General features: G+C 37.6%; 1 protein-coding gene across 7 annotated transcripts in view; it reads left to right on the top strand.

Moving 5' to 3' along the window:
• PXDNL (peroxidasin like) overlaps positions 1–24095 on the top strand; it is a 509349-nt gene that overhangs the window by 170616 nt on the left and 314638 nt on the right. For all 7 annotated transcript variants that reach the window (XM_064588349.1, XM_064588346.1, XM_064588351.1 and 4 more), the window contains exon 2: positions 18102–18173. In XM_064588349.1, coding sequence (XP_064444419.1) covers positions 18102–18173 — 72 coding nt within the window. The remainder of the gene's footprint in view (positions 1–18101; positions 18174–24095) is intronic.

A 24095-nucleotide genomic window follows, 5' to 3' on the forward strand; every position in this document is an offset into this window, starting at 1 on the left:
AGAGTTTCACTTCTTTGCCAATTCGGATGCCTTTTATTTCTTTTTGTTGTCTGATTGCTGTTGCTAGGACTTCCAATACTATGTTGAATAGCAATAGTGATAGTGGACATCCCTGCTGTGCTCCTGACCTTAGGGGGAAAGCTTTTTCCCCATTGAGAATGATATTTGCTGTGGGTTTTTCATAGATGGCTTTTATGATATTGAGGTATGTACCCTCTATTCCTATACTCTGAAGAGTTTTGATCAAGAAAGGGTGCTATACTTTGTCAAAAGCTTTTTCTGCAAAAAAAAAAAAAAAAGCTTTTTCTGCATCTATTGAGAGGATCATATGATTCTTGTTCTTTCTTTTAGTAATGTATTGTATTGCGTTGATTGATTTGCAGATGTTGATCCAACCTTGCAGCCCAGGGATAAATCCCACTTGGTCGTGGTGAATAATCCTTTTAATGTACTGTTGGATCCTATTGGCTGGTATTTTGGTGAGAATTTTTGCATCCATGTTCATCAAGGATATTGGTTTGTAATTCTCCTTTTTGATGGGGTTTTGTCTGGTTTGGGAATTAAGGTAATGGTGGCCTCATAAAACGAGTTTGGAAGTTTTCCTTCCATTTTTATTTTTTGGAACAGTTTCAGAAGAATAGGTATTAATTCTTCTTGAAATGGGTTTGGTAGAATTCCCCTGGGAAGCCATCTGGCCCTGGGCTTTTGTTTTTTGGGAGATTTCTGATGACTGCTTCAATTTCCTTAGTGGTTATAGGTCTGTTCAGGTTTTCTATTTCTTCCTGGTTCAGTTTTGGTAGTTGATACATCTCTAGGAAAGCATTCATTTCTTCCAGGTTATCTCATTTGCTGGCATATAGTTGCTCATAATATGTTCTTATAATTGTATTTCTTTGGTGTTGGTTGTGATCTCCTCTTTCATTCATGATTTTGTTGTTTTGGGTCATTTCTCTTCTCTTTTTGATAAGTCTGGCCAGGGGTTTATCAAACTTGTTAATTCTTTCAAAGAGCCAGCTCCTAGTTTTTTATTTTATTTTATTTTATTTTATTTTATTATTTTATTTTATTTTATTTTATTTTATTTTATTTTATTTTATTATTTTATTTTATTATTTTATTTTATTTTATTTTAATTTGACAGAGAGAGAGATAGCGAGAGCAGGAACACAAGCAGTGGGAGGGGGAGAGGGAGAAGCAGGCCTCCCCACAAGGAGGGAGCCCGATGTGGGACTCGATCCCAGGACCCTGGGATCATGACCTGAGCCGAAGGCAGACGCTTAACGACTGAGCCACCCAGGCGCCCGCCAGCTCCTAGTTTCATTGATCTGTTCTACTGTTCTTCTGGTTTCTATTTCATTGGTTTCTGCTCTGATCTTTATTATTTCTCTTCTCCTGCTGGGTTTAGGCTTTATTTGCTGTTCTTTCTCCAGCTCCTTTAGGTGTAGGGTTAGGTTGTGTACTTGAGACCTTTCTTGTTTCTTGAGAAAGGCTTGTATTGCTATATACTTTCCTCTTCGGACTGTCTTTGCTGCATCCCAAAGATTTGGAACAGTTGTGTTTTCATTTTCATAGGTTTCCATGAATTTTTTTAATTCTTCTTTAATTTTCTGGTTGACTCATTCATTCTTTAGTAGGAAGCTCTTTAGCCTCCATGTATTTGAGTTCTTTCTGACTTTCCTCTTGTGATTGAGTTCTAGTTTCAAAGCACTGTGGTCTGAAAATATGCAGGGAATGATCCCAATTTTTTGGTACCTGTTGAGACCTGATTTGTGACCTAGGATGTGATCTATTCTGGAGAATGTTCCATGGACACTAGAGAAGAATGTGTATTCTGTTGCTTTGGGATGAAATGTTCTGAATAGATCTGTGAAGTCCATGTGGTCCAGTGTGTCATTTAAAGTCTTTATTTCCTTGTTGATCTTTTGCTTACATGATCTGTCCATTTCAGTGAGGGGGGTGTTAAAGTCCCCCACTATTATTGTATTGTTGTCGATGTGTTTCTTTGATTTGTTATTAATCGGCTTATATAATTGGCTGTTCCCATGTTAGGGTCATAGATGTTTACAACTGTTAGATCTTCTTGTTGGATAGACCCTTTTAGTAGGATATAGTGTCCTTCGTCATCTCTTATTACAGTCTGTGGTTTAAAATCTAATTTGTCTGATATAAGGATTGCCACCCCAGCTTTCTTTTGGTGTCCATGAGCATGGTAAATGGTTTTCCACCCCCTCACTTTCAATCTGGGGGTGTCTTTGGTTCTAAAATGAGTCTCTTGCAGACAGCATATCGATGGATCTTGTTTTTGTATCCAATCTGGTAGCCTGTGTCTTTTGATTGGGGCATTTAGCCCATTTACATTCAGGGTAATTATTGAAAGATATGAATTTAGTGCCATTGTATTTCCTGTAAGGCAACTGTTACTGTATATTGTCTGTGTTCCTTTCTGGTCTATGTTGCTTTTAGGCTCTCTCTTTGCTAGAGGACCCCTTTCAAGATTTCTTGTAGGGCTGGTTTTGTGTTTGCAAATTCCTTTAGTTTTTGTTTGTCTTGGAAGCTTTTTATCTCTCCTTCTATTTTCAATGACAACCTAGCTGGATATAGTATTTTTTGCTGTATATTTTTCTCATTTAGTGCTCTCAATATATCATGCCAGTCCTTTCTGGCCTGCCAGGTCTCTGTGGATAGGTTTGTTGCCAGTCTAATGTTTTTACCATTGTAGGTTACAGATCTCTTCTCCTGAGCTGCTTTCAGGATTTTCTCTTTGTCTCTGAGATTCATAAGTTTTACTATTAGATGGTGGGGTGTTGACCTATTTTTATTGATTTTGGAGGGGTTCTCTGTGCCTCCTGGATTTTGATGCCTGTTTCCTTCTCCAAATTAGGGAAGTTCTCTGCTATAATTTGCTCCAATATACCTTCTGCCCCCCCCTCTCTCTCTTCTTCTTCTGGGATCCCAGTTATTCTAATGTTGTTTCGTCTTATGGTATCACTTATCTCTCGAATTCTGCCCTCATGATCCAGTAGTTGTTTATCTCTCTTTTTCTCAGCTTCTTTATTTTCCATCATTTGGTCTTCTATATTACTGATTCTCTCTTCTGCCTCATTTATCCTAGCAGTTAGAGCCTCCATTTTTTATTGCACCTCATTAATAGCCTTTTTGATTTCAACTTGGTTCGATTTTCATTCTTTTATTTCTCCAGAAAGGGTTTCTCTTATAACTTCCATGCTTTTTTCAAGCCCAGCTAGTATCTTTAAAATCATCATTCTGAACTCTAGTTCTGACATCTTATTAATGTCCGTATTGATTAGGTCCCTGGCCATCGGTGCTGCCTCTTGTTCTTTTTGTTGAGGTGACTTTTTCTGTCTTGCATTTTGTCCAAATCAGAAAAGACCTGAAACCAGGAGAAAAGAAAGGGAAAGAAAGACAAACGAAAAAGAAAAAAAAAAAAAGGAAAAGGATAAAAACAAACAAAAACAAAACAAAACAAAAAAAGTAGAATGTAATCAAATATGATCAGGCTGGTGCATAGATCAGTGCCACACACTAGATTTTGGGCATATTTTGGTGTGTTAGTAGAAATAAGAAAGTGCCTCCCAAAATTTTAAAGAAAGAAAAACTTATATATGTACAAAAAAAAGGGTTAATATGCTGAAGGGATGGAATATGACTGTTAAGATGAAAATTATAGAAGATTTTATAGAAGGAACTGATAAGAAGTTGGTTGAAAAAAGAAAGAAGATGATTAAAAAAAAAAAGGGAGAGAATGTGATCAGGCAGGAGACTAGAACAAAGCCATACACTAGAGATTTAGGGTATATTTTGATCTGTTAGAAGAAACTGTATCTCAAAATTTTAAAGACAGAACAACTTATATATATATATATATATATATATATATATACACCAAAAATATGGGTAACTACTCTGAAGGGATAGAACATGACTCTAAAAATGAAAAATAAAAAAGATTTTTTAAAAAAAGGGATTGATAAGATGTTAGTTGAAAAAGGGAAAAAGAAAAATTCAAAAAAAAAAGAAAAAGAAAAAAAGAAAATTAAAAAAATTAGCTTTCAAAGACTAAAGAATCATGGGAAATGAGCCATGAATTCTATGTGCAGTATTCCCCTAGCACTAGAGTTCTGCTGTTCTCATTGATCGGTAAACTTGGTCTTGGCTGGCTGTTCTCGCTGATCTTCTGGGGGAGGGGCCTGTTGCCGTGGTTCCCAAATGTCTTTCCTGGAGGCAGAATTGTCCCGCCCTTGCAGGTCCAGGCTAAGTCATCTACTTGGGATTGCTCTCGGGAGCTTTTGTTCCCTGCAAGCTTTCCATACAGCTTTGGAGGACAAGAGTGAAAATGGCAGCCTCCCAATCTCCCCCTGGGAGGAGTCGAGAACTCCGTGCCCAACTCCTCAGTGCACCCCCAGAGAAAAGCAGTCAGTCACTCCCGTCTCCCCAGTCTCTGGCCGCACTCTGTGCTCACCTGGCCCGTGACTGAGCATTTCTATCTCTGGCACACGACCCTGCGTGGAGTCTCCAAACCCAGCAGATCCCTGCGGTGTGCTCCCACACCACTCCTTCCGGGGGAAGAAGGGGAGTCTCCCCAGATCTGCTGCTTGTTGGGTCCCTGCTGGAAGAGCAGTGTCCCGACTGTGCCGCAGATCATGGTTTATGGCAACCCCGAGCTGAGAACCCACTCCTCAGCTCCGTCTCTGCAGCCGGCTTCCCCGCTCCGATACCTGAGAGCTCTGTTGTACTCAGGCATCCCCAGTCTTTCTCCGACCCTGAGGGTCCTGAGACCACACTGTCCCAGTGAGGGTTTCACCCCCTACTTAGCCACTGGAGCGACGTCCCTCAGCAGAGCCAACTTCTAAAATTTCCGATTTTGTGCTCTGAGGCTCTATCACTTGCCAGAAGCAGTCAACTGAGGCCCCTTTCCCCGCCATCTATCTTCCTGAATATCACCTCGGATTCACTTCTCTGCATGTACTACCTACCAGAAAGTGGTCGCTTTTCTGTTCAGAGTGTTGTTGCTATTCTTTTCTTTGGTTTCCTGTTGAGTTCGTAGGCATTCAGAATGGTTTGATCCCTATCCAGCTGAATTCCTGGGACCAGACGAAATCCAGGTCTCCTACTCCTCTGCCATCTTGCTCCACCCCCCCTTTTTTTTTCTTTTGATCCACATATAAGTATTTGTCTTTCTCTGTCTGACTTAATTCACTCAGCATATGCCTTCAAGGTCCATCCATGTTGTTGCAAATGCAGATTTCCTTCTTTTTTTTATGACTGAATAATATTTCATTGTATATATCACATTTTAAAAATCTGTTCATCTATTCTTGGACTATTAGGTTGCTTCCAAGTCTTAGCTTTTTTTTTTTTTTTTTTAAGATTTTATTTATTTATTTGAGACAGAGAGAATGAGAGACAGAGAGCATGAGAGGGAGGAGGGTCAGAGGGAGAAGCAGACTCCCCGCCGAGCAGGGAGCCCAATGCGGGACTCGATCCCGGGACTCCAGGATCATGACCCGAGCCGAAGGCAGTCGCTTAACCAACTGAGCCACCCAGGCGCCCCCCAAGTCTTAGCTTTTGTAAATAATGCTGCAGTGAACATGGGGGCACACATATCTTTTCCAATTAATGTTTTGTTTCTCTTCAGATAAATACCCACAAGTGGAATTGTTGGATTTATGGTATTTTTATTTTTACTTTTTGAGGAACCTCCATACTGTCTTCCATAGTAGCTGCAGCAATTTACTACCCCACCAACAGTGCACAAGGGTTCCCTTTTCATCATATCTTTGCCAACACTGTTGTTTCTTCACCTTCTCCTCCTCCTCATTCTTCTTCCTCTTTGATAATAGCCATTCTAACATGTGTGAGGTGATATCTCATTGTATTTTTGATTTGCATTTCTCTGATGATTAGTGATATTGAGCACCTCTTTATGTGCTAATTGGCAGTTTCTATGTCCTCTTTGGGAAAATATTCAGATCCTCTGCCCATTTTTTTAGTTGGATTGTTTATTTTTTTTGGTATTGAGTTGCAGTTCCTTGTATATTTTGGATATTAGCCCCTTTTCAGAGATAAACTTGAAAATATTTTCTCCCATTCAATAGGTTGCTTTTTCATTTTATTGATTGTTTCCTATGCTGTTACATAAGCTTTTTAGTTTGATATATCCCACTTACTTAGTTTTGCATTTGTTGTTTTGCTTTTGGTTTCAAATCCAAAAAAATTCATCACCAAGACCAATGTCAAGGAGCTTACTACCTATGTTTTCTTCTAGGAGTTTTATAGTTTCAGGTCTTACATTCAAGTCTTTAATCCATTTTGAGTTAATTTTTGTGTATGGTGTAAGATAGTGGTCCAGTTTCATTCTTTTGCATGTGACTGTCCAGTTTTCCCAACACCACTTATTAAAGAGAATGTCCTTTCCCTACTGTATACTCTTGACTCCTTGGTCGTAAATTAATTGACCACATGTGTGTTGGTTTATTGATGGGCTGTATGTTCTGTTCCATTGATATCAGTCTCTATTTTTATGCCAGTACCACATACTGTGTTGATTGCTATAATATAATAACTTTGTAATATAGCTTGAAATTAGGAAGTGTGATGCCTCTGGGTTTTGTTCTTCTTTCTCAAGATTGTTCTTGCTATTCGATGTCTTTTGTGGTCCCCTACAAATTTTAGGATTATATGTTCTATTTCTGTGAAAATGACATTGAAATTTTGATAGAGATTGCATCGAATCTGTAGATTTCCTTGAGTAGTATGGACATTTTAACAATATTCGTCCAATCCATAAGCTTGGAGTTTATTTCCATTTATGTAATCTCTTCAGTTTCTTTCATCAATATCTTATATTTATCAGTATACAGATCTTTCACCTCCTTGCTTAAATTTATTCCTAGTTATTTTATTCTCTTTAATGTAATTGTAATGATTAGGTTTTTTAGTGAGGTTCATGGCTTTATAGAAGATATCACTATTAAGCATAATGCTTGAAGATGGATGGGTATTTTCTAGGGTAGGATGGTGAGAAGGAATTCTAGAAAGAAAGAACAACATGTTGAAATCCATAAAAGCATGATACATCTTGAGGTGTTCTAGAGATTGAAAGCACTTTGACATGGCTAAAACATAGGGTGTCAGAAGTATTCGCAGGTGAAAAGCAGGGAAGTAGGGGAATCAGGGAAGGCTTCATATACCATACAAGTAGTTCCAGTTGGCCTCTGCTGGCAATGGCAAGCCATTTAAGATTTTAAACTGGGAAGGTTAAAATAAATCAACAACAAAACAAAAAAGATTGCATTCCTACAGAAATCCTCCACAGCTGTGTGCAAGGGGAATATAAAGAGTGCATGAGGGGGCGCCTGGGTGGCTCAGTCATTAAGCATCTGCCTTCAGCTCAGGTCATGATCCCAGGGCCCTGGGATCGAGCCCCACATCGGGCTCCCTGGTTGGCGGGAAGCCTGCTTCTCCCTCTCCCGCTTCCCCTGCCTGTGCTCCTGCTCTTGCTATCTCTCTGTCAAATAAATAAATAAAATCTTAAAAAAAAAAAAAAAAGTGCATGAGGATATAGATTGTCTGGATGGTGATGATGTGGGCACAGAACTTGCCCATGGTAGGACTCAGGGGGACTTGATAGCCATACAGATGTGTTCTTAGGTTTGTGATTTTGTGTCTGGGTGGATATTAAGAGCAAGGATTTGGGGAAAGTTGAGGTGCCTTGGTACCTTTATAGAGAGATCAAGTGGCTGGATTAATGTCAGGCATGGAGAATGTGGTAGATATCTAAGAAAAAGGTAGAGATTTGGTGTGTGTGTGTATATACAAATGTATGTGTGTATATACACACACGTTACTCATATATAATTCACATTTCCTTGCTTTTACATAGTTTCATAGAAACCAAAATAGTGGATAGGATTGCTCGAGAAGGTTAAGGGAGGAAAGAAGATGGTTGAAGGCACAGCCTTAGAGACATCATCATTTAAGAGGCAAACAAAAAGAAAAAAATCTGGAAAAGGAGTCTGAGACAGACTATTAGGAGAAAAATGTGAAAATCCAGAAAGGCTTAAAGAGGAAGGGAGTTAACATTATCAAATGCCACCAAAAGACAAAGTAAAATGATGACTCAAACAAATTCATTGACTTTATCCATCAAGAATACATAGATGGGGGCGCCTGGGTGGCTCAGTCATTAAGCATCTGCCTTCAGCTCAGGTCATGATCCCAGGGTCCTGGGATGGAGCCCCACATTGGGCTCCCTGCTCCACAAGAAGCCTGCTTCTCCCCCTCCCACTCCCCCTGATTGCGTTCCCTTTCTCGCTGTATCTCACTCTGTTAAATGAATAAATAAGATCTTTAAAAAAAAAAAAAAAAGCGCATAGATGGCCTGGGGCAGGACAAGTTGAATGAAATGATAAAGGAGAAAGTCTCCTTCAGTGAGTTGACAAATAAATGCAACAAAAACGCTAAATGTAGAGACTTCTTTCTTTTGGAAATAAAATTAGATTTTTTTCCTTCAGTTGTTATCATTGGCACGCAAATATTGGTATGGGAGATAGAGGCAAAAATGTTAAATGATTTACTTAAATTATAGACAGAAATATATTTTCCAAAAAGACATCACATATTTGAGAAGTGGAGGTTATTGCAAAATTGAACATCCTTTTCAGCTTCTCCGAGAATTACAGGAATTGAGTAGTTGTATATGGAGATTTGATTTCCAGTCATTGTCTCTGGCATACAGGTCACATTTCCCAAGTCAGGCCAATCTGGTGTGTGACGCCCAGGTACAGAACTGCAAGTGTCAGTGTCTAGCTTCATAAAGGAAAAACTATACATTCAGTTAACTGAATTTCTCTTTTCTTTCTGAAAAATGGATTTTGAATTAGAGTATGTTATCACTAATATTTACAAAAGTTGAGTTTTCATCTACGGATGAGCATCTTATATGCAACTGAACTGAAACCTAACTTTCAATTTGTTTTATATTTCTAGTATTTCCTATTTTGCCTATTATGGACCATAGCTGATTCATCCCACTATTATTATTGTTGTGGTTGTTATTATTAAATTATCTGCCTCAGTATTTATGCTCGGGATGCAAACTTTGTGCTATGTATACAAAGATGACTTAGACATATTCGCTGCTCTTAAGGAGCTCCCAATTTAGCTGTGTTAGTTGGAAACACAGACATTATAATTAGAAAATTACAAATGTTGTATTTAAAATGTTATAATAACAGAATTTATATTGATGGTGGTAATGTTACAACTGCTAACATTTACCACATGTTAGGCATTATTCTAAATGATTTGTGTGAATTCTGATATTTAATACAATGGGCTGAGTATCACTGTCCACAGTTTATGATGAGGAACCCCAGAGGGAGTATGGGCTTGTCCGAAGTCACATGGCTGGGGAGAGGCCAAGACCAAATTGAGTGTGCTTCATTGGTCCTGAAGTCTGCACTCCGAACCACAGCACTAAACTGCCTCCCATTGCAAAGGCCTTGAAGGAGCACATAGGACCCCAGAGGGAAGTTGTCAAGGAATGTTTCCCTGAGGAAATAAAGGATGGATTTGGAGGCTCATGCCAACATTGCATTGTGGAGGACAGTCTGGGCATTGGCGGTGAGGGACGCCCAAGTAGATACTGCAGGTGACAGAGCTGCTATCACCGGCTGTGCTTCCTTCTGACCAACTGTGAGGCTGCTGCAAAAGTGATGCCTTCAACGTTATCATGCAGGTGATATTTGCACGTCGTCTTGGAGGATTCTTGAGCGTGTGATAGAGAAGAAAGGGAAGGGTATTCCAAATAAAGGAATAGCATGTGCACATATGTAGAGTTATGAAACAGTGTGACCAACATGTGATTAAAACGTTTGGCCTATTTCACTCCAGGGTGCCTGGGGACGGGCAGGGAGGTATGGAGCTAGATATGTGACATTCAAATAAGATCAACTTTATCCTGTGGCACAGGGCACCCCAGAAGTGAATCTCACCCCTGATAAATCCTTGGCCATCAAATACGTGGTGGAGAAACAGGTCAAGGGACATCCTTCTGACTGCCCCAGAACAAAGTAGCAACCCAGTAGTAGGAAACAGGAAGGACAAACAAGATACATGTAATCCTTGGAGCGCCTGGGTGGCTCAGTCGGTTAAGCGGCTGCCTTCGGCTCAGGTCATGATCCTGGGGTCCTGGGATCGAGCCCCGCATCCGGCTCCCCGCTCAGCGGAGAGCCTGCTTCTCTCTCTCCCTCTGCCTGCCACTCTGCCTACTTGTGCTCTCTATCTATCTGTCAAATAAATAAATAAATTCTTTTTTTTTTTTAAGATTTTATTTATTTATTTAACAGAGAGAGACATAGCGAGAGCAGGAACACAAGCAGGGGGAGTGGGAGAGGGAGAAGCAGGCTTCCCGCAGAGCGGGAAGCCCGATGTGGGACTCCATCCCAGGACCCCGGGATCATGACCTGAGCAGAAGGCAGACGCTTAACGACTGAGCCACCCAGGCGCCCTAAATAAATAAATTCTTAAAAAAAAAAAAAAGATACATGTAATCCAAGATAAAAATATAACCAAGTCTGATTTCAGGGATTCTGTAATATTCTTTCAGACTGTGTTTATTGGCTCATGAGGCATACTTGTCTAGTGGGATCCAAGGGTGTTGGCCACTCTCCCAAGCACAGGGGCATTCAGGCAAGCCATGCTTAACATGAAAAGAGGGGACAGAAATGTTAACATTGTTGCACAGTATCATAATGATCCTAATAGTATGAATTATGTTAAGTAATTAATTTGAAAAGTTAAATCTTATTATTTTGAAATATATTTTCACCTAGATGACAAAGTTAGCAATGTCTTTACATTCAAGAGGTTACATTTGAGTTTTGGGTCAAAATTGAGTCACAGCTTCTTATTCCCCAAAAGACATTACTTTATGCAATGTGGTATATTATCACCTCAGAGTGAAAAGCAGCAACTTTGCTGCTGGCTGCTATTTTCACATGCAAATGAATGGGATTCAGCGAACGCTATTCAGCCTGCAGTCTAGTCCTTCCAGCGTGACATTTAGGACACATTAAACCACCTCATCTCCCTTGAAATCATTAATTTGACCTAGAAGAGAGGACTGCCCTTTAGTGACATCTGCTGGAAGGAACAGGTACATAAAAAAGTCTGGAACTATTTTGTCGGGTTGTCTGTTCTCTTCAGGTTTCCGCAGACAGGAACACCATGCTTCAAAATTATAATGCTTTCTTTTACATTTGGATGTCTTTAATGACCTGAGTAGTGCAGCTGGACACTCGTGTTCATACTGACTTACCTTGGACTGGTTCACACCTTCCATTGACTTTATCATTGTTAGCTCATTTGTTTACATCAGGGGTGTTTGTTAATTCTAACCACATAATCTCTGAAAGACAAAGGATTTAAATGGAATGCTAACTGGCCTGTCTGAGGGAAGTGGGAATTTGGTTTAGGATAATGAGGTGGAAATTATACTAAAATGAAAACAAGGAAAACTGTTTTCTGATACAACCTCTGGTCCTCAGTGGCTGGCAGATGATGAATGTGCCCTTCCTTTGTCCTGGGCCTGTTTTCCTCAGGAGGAGTTTAAGGTAAGGTGGGAGTCTGTAGACAGTGCCTGCTTTGTAAGCAGACACAATTGGGAGCCATTCCCCGTGGCCACTTGCTTTGCTTTGAGGTGAGTGAAATGTTTTGAATGAAATGTTCCAGCTCTGAAATCAACATATTAATACCTGCCTTGAAAAGGTAGTGTTAAGATTTAGCCAGGATGAATATGTACTCGTATTCCACTTCTCTCCTCTCCCCTTTACTTTTCCCTCTTGTCTTACACATAGAGTCAGAGGTTGGACTAATTAATCTGTAAGACAACTTCTTTTTAAAAAGTTCAAGTTCTTCAAGATTGTAATAGCACTACTTATTTCTTGTAAGAAACTGGTATATTAGAGAAAAGTACAACCTAAGTCTTTGTGTGTGTGTGTGTGTGTTTCCCTGTTACCTTCTAATTTTAACTTTCTAGGAGCACCTGATGGCTCTCAGTGCTTTAAGACCCTTCGTTTAATTGATTTCCTCATCCTGGGGATTTTGTGAACAAGTGCAGTGGAAAGAGCTTCAATCCAAATTGGTTTAATTCATAATTTGAGAGATGATTATAATCCATTTCTGGAAAATAGCATGAAGCTGGGCTGGAAATTTCATTGAAGAGCAAAATGAAGAAGCTAGATTGAGAAACTATGATAAGGTTGTTCTAATATCTTCTGAAGTCTTTATACTATTGTGATTTATGTGTAGACACTTTAGCCATTATTGAAGATATGTAGGTAAGTATCAAACATGTGAAAAAAAAAAGGAAAAATGCTGGTACTATCTACCCAGCACCAACCCCAGGCAATGTTCACATGAGACCTGCCCTTCCTTTCTTGTGCTCCTTCCTTGGTGGTCTCAGTACAGCTAGTGATGATTTTCACTTGAACACTGCAGCAGCACCTTGTCAGGAGTGGAGACCCCTCAGAGCCACCCTCCTCAGAGAATTCCAAGATGCAAATCTGACCTTGGGAGGCCCTTCAGTGACTGCGCATATTCCATACAGATTTGGAAAGCTTTGTTGAGCCTCCCTAGCCAGGGGCTCAATCCTTTCTTAACGCATGGCATGTTTCATTCATTGAAACTACTTGCCTCTCCCTTAGGGGGAGAGGGATGTCACTTGGCCAAGTGTAGGCCATGTCTTCAGAAAAGCTACACTGAATGAAGGAATGAATGGACACCATCATTTTCACTTTAGCCAGGAGGGTCATATTGGATATATTAGGGTTTTCTAGAGAAACTGAACCAATAGAATGAGATCAATAGGATCTTTCCAAGACAGAGCAAGAAAAAAGAGAGGAATTCATTTTAAAGAATTGGCTCATGCTCTTGTGTGGCCTAGCAAGTCTGAATTTTGAAGAGGAGGTTGGCAGGCTGGAGACCCAGGGAAGAGTTGATTTGCAGCTCAAGTGTGAAGGCTGTCTAGAGGCAGAATTCCCCCTTTCTCAGGGCATCTTTTCTTCTTCCATCTTTTCCTCTTAAGGACTTTAAGTGATCAGATGATCACTTTAGGATCCACATTATGGAGGGTATCTGCTTTATTCAAAGTCTACTGATTTTGGTGTTCATCACGTATAAAAATATACCTTCACAGCAACATCTAGACTGGTGTTTGACCAAAATCTGGGTACCATGGCTTAGTCAAGTTGACACATAAATTACCCTTCATAACAGGTTAACATCAGGCCAGACAAACAGCAATGGATGATAGACTCAGGCTCTGGCTGCTTGACACTTGGTAGGCAGAAAATGAACCTGAGGTCAGGGAAAACCAAAGAACATGATTGGAAATCAGGCAAGCCATGCATTGAGTGGTGTCTTCCAACTTCTCTTCCTCAGGCCTGGAAAATGTTTTTCCAGTTCCTACCCTGAAAGGGCTGCAAGATGGAAAGATAAAGAAGATGGGCAGCAGGAGAGGTTGTGGAGAGATCTCTTACGTTCTTCCCCTGATTCCAAGGTCTGGTCAGTCTAGACATCATGGATGAGGGAACGGCACATGGGATAAGAGCTGAGAAGTGATGGAGGCCGGGGCAGCTCTAGGAGTTAGGATCAGAGTAACAGAGAACCTGGCTGCAGGGAGCAGAGTACACATATGACTTTGACTCCAGAGACAGACAGGAGGCAGGAGTGCACAGGTGTGTGCTCCTGGGAGAGATGATGATGGCCGGACTATCAGCAGTCATCTCATTCCCTCCCGCCCTTCCTGGAAACCAGGGGAGACAAGAACCTGCTTACTTTTTTTCTGCAGTTTTATGCTTTTGACTTTACGGTGACTAAGTTACATCCCCGCCTTCAACAGGAATGCTTTTGGCTCAAGTATGGATCTGCTTGATCTTTTTTTCATGAAGATAGGCTTTCTGCCAGAATGAATATTTCTCACTTATGAGGAAACAAGTAGCACACTCAGACTGAAATCAGCCTGCCTAAGTTGGTGCTCTCTGAGAGTTTCCCTTATTTGTTTTGCTCTCTCAGGGCTAGATTCTTAGCTAAAATGTCTAGGAAAGGGCCCCCTTAGCTCAGGTATCTACTCACAATAAACCTGAAGGCCATCTCCAACCAGGGCACTATTAGGAGGACCCATACCACAGCGGGACCAGACAATCTGTTAGCCTGGGTATCACCTTCAAGAACTCAAACTTAGACTTTGATTTTATCTCCTAATGGCCTATGCATTCAGTCCCAGGGCAGGCTGATAGTGTTTTTCAAGAGCATCGCATTCATCTCACAACTTAAACTGGACTACCATCTGTGGACAATTACAATTTTATTTTTTATGTTTAAATACCCACTTTAATGTTTTCAAAAATATGCCCTATGTTTGGCATTTATAAAATATACTGGGAACCTCAGACCTCTGGGCAAGGTCTAGCCTCTCTATCCCTCTGTGAGGTCTTTCGCTGGACTTTTCCACACAGATATAGTATAACTCTATCTAACCCACCCAGAGGGTGTGTAATGGGTAGTGATATGGGCGTGGTGTGCCCTGTTCCCTGGAGGAACTAAATAACATGATTGTGCTATATTAATTTGTTTGAGTTTAGTTCTCGTTGCTGTCCATCCATGCTTGTTCTCTGCCCCCTGTGTACAATGGGAGAATCATTTAAAACTCTTTTTGGAAGGAGATTCTTCTGGATTGAATTTGAACTAAAACCCATCTCTTATTGGTTAAAAACATCAATTCCAAATTTCTCACTGTAAACATCATTAAACATTTCTTCTCCAGCTTTAGCAGCTTTAGATGGGGGTGGGCAGGCCAGACAGACATATAGACAGACAAACTCCTGTTTAACCACTGCCAGTAAGCACCATGTGCTCTGTTTTCATCTTGGTGCATTTCCTAAAGTTGCTTCTAAATTGGATTCCAGTGAACAATGAATGGGATGAAAATTGTGCTAAATAATAATAATTATTTTTATGAATATTATTTTATCAATATTACATATATCATAAAGGGATGAATTGTGCAGGATATATAGAAATTCAACTTTCACTCTATGCAAAGAGTGAAAATATAATGCTACAACTTATGCTAAGGGAAGTTTTATATAGATGACAAATTTTGTGTGGGTGAAATTTTAGTGATCTATCTTGAACATAGAGGCAATATGGGAAAATAAATTATATTTTTGTATAAACTTATTTACACAGAAGGTAGCATGATCCAAATTTGGTGGTCATTTGAATTCAGATGATCTTTTAGTGTAATTTCATAAAAAGGTATGGTAAATACTACTTTCAGCAATTGTGTAATGCCCCATATGCAATCCTAAATGCAGCAATTAAAATTAGGAAGGGAAGTCTTTCCTTAGAGTTTTAGTTTTTAATATACCTAACTACACAAGTTTACGTGGTAGAATATACTAGCAAAGAAGATGAATGTTAACATGCTAACTTTGGTGCATTTGAATATGCCTTATGGGAGTTTAAGTCAATGGGGAAATAATTTTTGGGTCTCTAAGTGTGTTTTGCTTCTCTGGAAGAAGTACCCTGTGGCTGCCTGAGCAATGAGAACTGTAGGTCATGTATCTCACAGTCCCCTGAATAACCCTTGGGACAGTGGACACCTTGCCACACTATTCTTGTGGCAGGAGACCTTTGCTTACTAGTGAAGACAGGAGGGAATTTTGATAACCAACATACTTAACACCTTGACTCTTAAATCAATCCAGTGAAAAGTTTAAATTTGGTGATTACTTCAAGCATCTTTTCGCATTATTTTTAATTACTTATATTACTGCTGTAGGATCTCATTGAAAATAAATTTGGAATTGGCATGATTTCATAAAACTGAAGCTGTGCATACACTATGATCTAGCAAACATAATTCTAAATATGTTCCAGAGAAACATTTCTTCATGTGCACAAGGAGACATGCATGCATGTTTATTGAAATATTATTTGTAAATGTTGTAAAAAATTGAAAACAGTCAAAATGGCTGTCAGTAAGGGAATATATAAATGAACAGTGGCCTGTCTGCATAGTGGAATATTACAGAACAGATGAGGACAAATATCTAGATCTTTATGTGCCAAGGAATGACCTAGAAGAGATGCAGTAGAGGGGGGAAAAAAGAAGTTTTAAAACTATATAAAGTTTGATACCACTTTTGTAAATTTAAAAACACTAAATATTTTATATTTACTTATATTATGTTTGTTTTCGTATTTTTATATGTATACATTTTACTTATATTTATTCACATCCCTATGTATGTTTGTGTGTCTGAAGAGAGGCATCACACTCAGGAGAGAGATTATATGAGGGAAAAGAAGACATAGCTAAAATTAAGATAGTGGTTAAAAGAGACTTTTACTTTACCTGTAATATATTTTTACATGTGATTTGTGTAATCAAAATAAAAATGTGTGGAACTATGAATAGAAGCAACTGTATCAAGTGAAAGCAGTTGTTAATTCTGGATATGGACAATAAAGAGTATTCTTTTGTTATTTGTACTTTTCTGAATTTTTAAAAAATTTCAAAGCCTAAAAAAAGGAAAGTGATTTATCCTTTTATATTTACTCCCTTCTTGTATTGTTGGAAACTCAGTTTGGGAGGACTATTAGGATTTATGGTTTGTTGTGAGAGGAGAGTCCTTTTTGTAATTTAAAGCTACTGTGTTGAAGGGAAACCATGGGTCTAGGGTATTTGGATTTATATAACTTTATCTCTTATATGTTTATAGTGAGAATTTCACATCATTTATAAAGTTTCTTTTAAAAATATAGTACAGACACATCGAATAACAATGTATGATGTTTAAGCAGTATATTCCATCTTACAAAGAGGTATATTCACTTTGAGTTATTTTAATTGAATACCTTTGAAAAAATTTCATGCATCTTTTTTATTTCTTGGTGTCAGGATTTAATTGAATGATTTTAATTGAAAAAGCTCCTATAAAATTGTACATATTCTTCCAAAGTCAACTCAAGAGAAACATAAAATGATAGAATTTTAAGGTAATCTTACAAAGATTTTGAATCAAGAACTCTTTTTTATGGTGGTGAAAAATTTTATTTTGAGAAGTTAGTTGAGGGGAAGTAGATATTTAGTTTTTTGTTTTTCCTTTTGTGTTTGTTTTCCCGACACACTAATGTCTGGCTTTAGTCACCCTCTTGAAGAGCACCTGATTAACATTTCCACCAAAATCATAGGCAGCAGAGTGGGTTCTTCTCTCACTGATAGAGAGGATCTAGGCAGACCAATACCTAAGTTGGCTATCTGTGCAGAGCATTTTGTTTGTTGCTCTGTTGTGCCACTAATACTTTATATACTAGTGCTGTAATTATTTATTTGTAATCCTCAATTCAACTGTGCCTGCTCAGTAGCAGGGATCATATATTGCACATCTTTGTGTCCCTATTATGTAACACAATATGTGGCATGTAGTTGGCACTCAATAATTTACATGCTGAATAAAATAATGTATTAATTGATGAAAGAGAATGTTGGTTGTCTCTTACACTAATTGTTTTGTTGACTTGTTTTAATACTTCCTTAGAAGGCTGTTATATTCCTGGACTATGAAGAAAAGTTAACTAATTAATAATAATTTTGCCTAAACCCAAGTAATGGTGTTATGTTGAATTGATAAGTGACATCTGATCTATCAATATTGTCCAAATTAATTATGCTCAATTGGCATGTTGCCATATATAGAATTTGTCTTAGTGCCATATAAATATAATCTAAAGGAAATGGTGTAACTGCCTTTAACACTTTGAAGAGCTCTGTAAGTAGCTGCACTTGTCTGGCACCTTGGGACTAGCATATAGCTCCTGATACGCATAATCTGCTATAAACAATGTACCTGCCTAATGATTATGCATAATGTACTTAATTCTGTCTTATGTTTAGTCCTTTAGTGCCATAATTTGGCTATAAAAGGAGAATTAGTTTTCAAGTTTCTGGAAATAATAGCACCACTGGAATTCACATATTATAATCTTTCTCCCTCTTTTTATGTTCCCAGAGACTTGAGGTTTAACAGAATACGAGAAATTCCTGGGAGTGCCTTCAAGAAACTCAAGAATTTGAACACTCTGTGAGTACTTATCGCTTATCTTTGAAGTTTCTAAAAATACAATGTAGTTGCATTGCAGTTTGCCATAAAAAGTCATTTGGAGAGTAAAGAACAGCTAGTATGGGAGTGAAAACTTGCTGGTGCTCTCATAACCAGAAATTCTCTGCTTCTTTCCACTGCCTATATTTTTGTTACCTTCTGAATCTGGGAGAAATTCCTACTTATCTAATTGTCCTTTAAATTCTATTTGTTTAGAAAAGCTTCATGGATGAGGAAACTGAGAGAAAGAATAGTTAAATAATTTGTCTATGGGTCTCATAGCCAAAGCAATAGGCATGAAATTAAAATTCATGGTCTTGTGATTACAAAGTCCATACTTTCACCAAATATCTTTAAAATCATGTATTTTGAGGAAAAGCTACAACTTTATGGTTAAGTTCTGATAAAAATTTTCAATGTGTAAAAATACTCATTTTATTCATTCAAGAGATTTTATTATCTGTGGTCTACTTAGTGGTTTGCTGGCTTTGGGTCCAGACCAAAATACACAGGAGTCTGCTATGGTATAGCAGATAATCTGACCTTGCAGATAATCAGTAAACAAAGATCAACTGTAAAAACTGTAAAACATGTAATAAAAATATGGCAACTACTATAATGGAAGAGAGTAGAATGCTATGATAGATGATGACAGGGGGCTTACAGGTATTAACATTGCTCAGTATTTAAAATTACTTATGTTGCACTTAGATTAATCCGTAAGGTAAAATCACTGGAAGTTAAGAATATACAGTGTTGTTAGAACTACGTGGGTACATCAATCTTCTTGACATAATATTTTCATAATTGAGTTAATAATATTTTCAACCCAGCTGAATTTATCACCATATTACAGCCAAGCTAGTCCTTCTAACTTCAGGGTTGAGATTATAACTTTATACTTGTGCTTTTCCCACCTGGATTCTCTCCAATAACTGATGCCTGAATACATATACTTTATCACAATATCTCTGGTTGGGGTGATGTAAGAGCATAAGGAAGTAAAGACTGCAAGGTTTATTTCTTACTTAACAATAAAGCAGTTGTTCTCAAACCATTATATATAAAAAATTTTCCTGGAGAGCTTGTGGACATGAAGATGCCTAATCCTCTTCCCCAAAGATTCTGATTTAAGACTTCTCAGGAGAGACCTAAAGATTTGCATTTTAACAATATTTCCAGGGGGTCTGTCACTTGGGGAACACTTTCATTGAAGCGTTCAATCTACACATCTACTGAGATATGTAGATGATAGAAAACTAAATATCTTATTAATTAATCAAATGTTACCAAGTGTTATCAAATCCATTCTTCCAATATAGTTGCCACTTAAAAGTTTTTTGAGGAGTGTAATAAAGTGATGATCTTTATTGCAGTTTGGCCACATTTTGGAGTTACAGCACATAACACTGTAATTATTAATGAACAGTCCATCTCCTCATTTGGTAGAAACCATACTTATTATTAATTTGTGTCTAAATATTTTTATTAAAAAAACAAAATGAAATAATTATTATTTGTGGTATTAATTACAAGCCTCATTCTATACTGGTTGCTTTATGTATATTAGCTCCATTTCTCACTCCATTTCATACTGTGTGATAGATGCTATTATTTCCATTTTACAGATTAGGAAACAGACTAATAACTGTAGTGTAATTTACCTACATTCATACATCTAGAAAGGGGCAGAGTCAGGATTCACACACACGTTGATCTGTTAACTGCTGGGCTGTATGGTTTCTCATGATAGATTTTAGGAAGGCTAGTTCCCTGGAATAACAGGTGATGGATAACTTAAGTAATAAGTTGTGTGAGAAGGAAAGAAGTGAGGTCAGAAATGGGACACTGGAAGACTGCTGGGGTTGGAGATAACTTGTGCTAGACCTGTGTGGTGAAGCCCCAGTTGCTCAATGAGTTCTGAGGACCCAACAGAGTTATACTTATAATGCAGGTATGTTCATGAAAGTTAGGGAAAAATAAACCTTTTAGCTGGTGTAATTACTGAGTTCCTTGTTGTATGTTTTTTTTTTTTAAACTACCAAATTACCAAATTTTGTAAGAAATCTCAATATTTAAAATATTTCTCAAATAAGATATTATTATAAGGTATGATACTATGTTTTATATAATGTGATGAGAAATCTTCACTATGCCTCATTTTATGAGAGTTTTTTATCATGCTGGTGAATCAACAGTCACTATTTCATTTATTTGTTTTTATTTAATGATCTGGCATAATGTTTTCTTTTCTCTCAAGACTTTGAAGGATTGATGTTTAATGGTTTGCCAAAGGTGTTACTCTGTTAAGTAGCCATAACTTTAGTTAAGATATTTGATTTGTCTTTAAGATTATTCTGTGATGTAGCAAGGGAACAAAATTTCCTTCAGTAAATACTATTGTAGTTTTCTAGTTGGAGGTATGCAGGACAATTTTAAAACAGGCGTTAATTTCTGGAATAATAGAAACATGTAGATTAAGATTTGGCTTTCCACCCATTATTAGTAATAAGGCTTTGGTTGGATCACTTTGTAACTTCTTTACTTTGTAACTTGCTTTTAAGATGAAAAAATAACCACACATGATTTTATGCTGAGTTAGCCAGTATCATACAAACTATCCAGGTGAAAAAAAATCTCAAAGATCTGAATAAAATACAAAAAGCATCTCTTTGAAAGTTCAGATGGCAATGAAAGCAGCCAAGACTTGAGTAGCTAAAATCTGGAAAAGAAAGGAAACTCATTGAGCTGACTCAAACCTTCTGTGCAACTTTTTCTTCTCTGGCCATTTGCCAAATCAAGATGCAGAGCATGGAGGATGAAAAGAAGGCAATAACCTAGATTTCATGTCAGTCTCACTGGACTGGGAAGACAAAGATTGGAATTTAAGACCACCAAGACAACCAGCACTAGAAGGCCAGGATACCTGAAAGAAAGCAGCTGCAGAATAGTGAGGTGAAGATTTTGCCAGCCATTTCATTAAGGCACTTGCTAACTTAAAACTGAAACACATAGAGAGAGGGTACTAGGAAGCCAAGGAGAAAGCAGCTATTAAGACTTAAAAAGCTAATCAGAGATTTTGGCTACTTCAATATACCAGAGAAACAAAAAGAAGACTTTAGGGCCCATCATAGAAAACAAAACCCTGCTAAATACCCCTGGCTTTATTTTTTTTTTAAGATTTTATTTATTTATTTATTTATTTTTAAAAAGAGAGAGAGAGCAAGCAAAGAGAGGGAGAGAGAGCAGAGGGAGAGGGACAAGCAGACTCTGTGATAGGGCTTGATCTCACAATCCTGAGATCATGACCTGAGCCAAAACCAATAGTCAGATGCTTAACTGACTGAGCCACCCAGGTGCCCCAATACCCCTGGTTTTAATTTTATACTCCTAAAAAGCTATGCCCTAGAAGCAATGGACCATTCTAGACTGGGTGAAGGTGACCTGCTGTATTTTTTCTGCCTCCTAAAAACAAATCAAACCTTCTCTGGAAAAAATATAAAATGATCCCAACCCTCTACAATTTTTCACTCACAACAGTCAATGAAAGATGTCCAAGCATGCCAGGAAAACCAAGAGGAAAAAAAAAAAGATAACCAAAGAAGCTATGTTTAAGATTTTGAAGTTATAAAACACAGACTTTAAAATAATTAGAATTAACATATTTAAGGTAATATATGAAATGATAAAAATTTTCACCAGATAAGAAGTAATTACTATGTTTTTCTTTTCTTTTTTTTTTTTTTTTTAAAGATTTTATTTATTTATCTGAGACAGAGAGAATGAGAGAGACAGAGAGCACATGAGAGGGGGGAGGGTCAGAGGGAGAAGCAGGCTCCCTGCTCTGCAGGGAGCCCGATGCGGGACTTGATCCCGGGACTCCAGGATCATGACCTGAGCCGAAGGCAGTCGCCCAACCAACTGAGCCACCCAGGCGCCCAATTACTATGTTTTTCTTAGACATAAGAAGATCATTCCATTTAGGAATTGAGTGGATTGATTCAATCATAGATTAGAATATGGCACAAGGGAGAATCAGAGTCCTGAAAGATAGGTTATTAAAAATTACCCAGAGAGAAGCACATCAGGGGAAAAAAGATGGAAAACACAGAAAAGAGAGTAAAAGACAGGGACATGACAAAAATATCTACATGTAATTAGAAGATGACAAAGAAAATAGGACAGGGGCAATATTTGAAGAAATTTTAAACACCAATGTTCCTCTAAAACAAAAGATAACAAGTCAACAGTTTCAAGAAGCCTTATGAAACTATGTAGGCTAAATATACAGAGAACTACAGTCACATTGTAGTATACTTGCTGAAAACTAAAGACAAAAGGGTCATTTAAAAAAATATTTTTTAGGTAAACATACATTATCTTTTAAGAAATAGCCATGGAAATGGTGAAAGTTAAAAACAATGGAAAACCATTTTGCTGAGAAAAAAAATAATGGAAAGACTTGAATTCTATTCACAGGGAAATTAGCCTTTAACAATGAAGGTAAAAAACCCAAACAGACATTTGCAGAGACATAAAAGCTGAGATAATTTGCATTCAGTAGGCCTGCAAATTCTTTTTTCCCTCAGGCAGAAGGAAGAAGATGCAAAATGGAAATGCCAAGTGTAGGATATAATGAAAAACACATAAAGGGTAAATATTTTGACTAACTTTAAATTATTTATTTCTCTTTTTTTAAGATTTATTTATTTATTTTAGAGAGTGTTTGAGCACACACCAGTGTGGGGAGGGGCAGAGGAAGAGACTCTTAAAGCAGACTCCCTGCTGAGTGCGGAGCCCAACCTGGGTTTTGATACCATGACCCATGAAATCATGACCTGAGCTCAAACCAAGAGTTGGTTGATTAACCAACTGAGCCACCCAGGCACCCCATTTATTTCTTATAATAATAATGTGCATGTAACATATGTAGAATGAAAAGAAATGATAACAATAGGACAAAATATAGGAGGAAGTCAAATGGAATTAAAATGCTTTAAGGTATTTTCTTTGTAAAGAAAGTGCTAAAATTATCAACTAAAAGTAGAAATTAATGAGGTCAGTATACTTGTTGTAATTTCTGGGGTAACCACTACAAGAATAATAAAAAATGTATACTTAAGTTAATAAGAGAAAAATCAAATAATAAAAATTATTGATTAATACAAAGAAAGCAAGAAAGGTAAAAGGAACAAAGAACAAACATGAGAAATATTAATATTTACCTATGTCATATTTGTGTATACATGAAATACACAGTAATATTCAGATTGGCTATTAAATTAATAACAATTTATTGATATAAAAAATCAAGTTTTGGGGGAGGCTGGGGGGTAGGGTAGCCCGGGGATGGGTATTAAGGAAGGCACATGTTGTAGTGAGTACTGGGTGATATGTGCAAATAATGAATCATGGAACACTACATCAAAAACTAATGATGTACTGTATGGTGACTAACATAACATAATAAAAAAATTTAAAAAATTAAACATTTATCATCAAAAGGCAGAAAGTGAAAAGGCCATCCATAAACTGGGAATGCATAGATCTGACAAAGGACCTGTATCTAAAACATATAAGGAATTCCTGTATCTCAATAAAAAGACAACTCAGTGAAAAAATCGAGTATATGTCTATATTCTAGTAACAACCATTTCAAAAATGAAATTTTTAAGTGATATAATTTGTAATAACATTAAAAATTTTGATAAGTAGAAATAAATGCAACAAAGATTATATATAACTTGATGAGAAAACTATAACAGATTACTGGGAGAAATTAAAGAAATCTGAAATAAATGAATACATATATCATGATTATGAATTGGAAGACTTGATATTGTTACATTATCACTTCATTTCAACTTGATTTATAGATTCAATGCAACCCCAGTCAAATCTCAG

The sequence above is a fragment of the Mirounga angustirostris genome, unplaced genomic scaffold (assembly GCF_029215605.1).
Source record: "Mirounga angustirostris isolate CCGP_5_RB_7025 unplaced genomic scaffold, mMirAng1.0.hap1 SCAF_4, whole genome shotgun sequence".
Taxonomy (NCBI): domain Eukaryota; kingdom Metazoa; phylum Chordata; class Mammalia; order Carnivora; family Phocidae; genus Mirounga; species Mirounga angustirostris.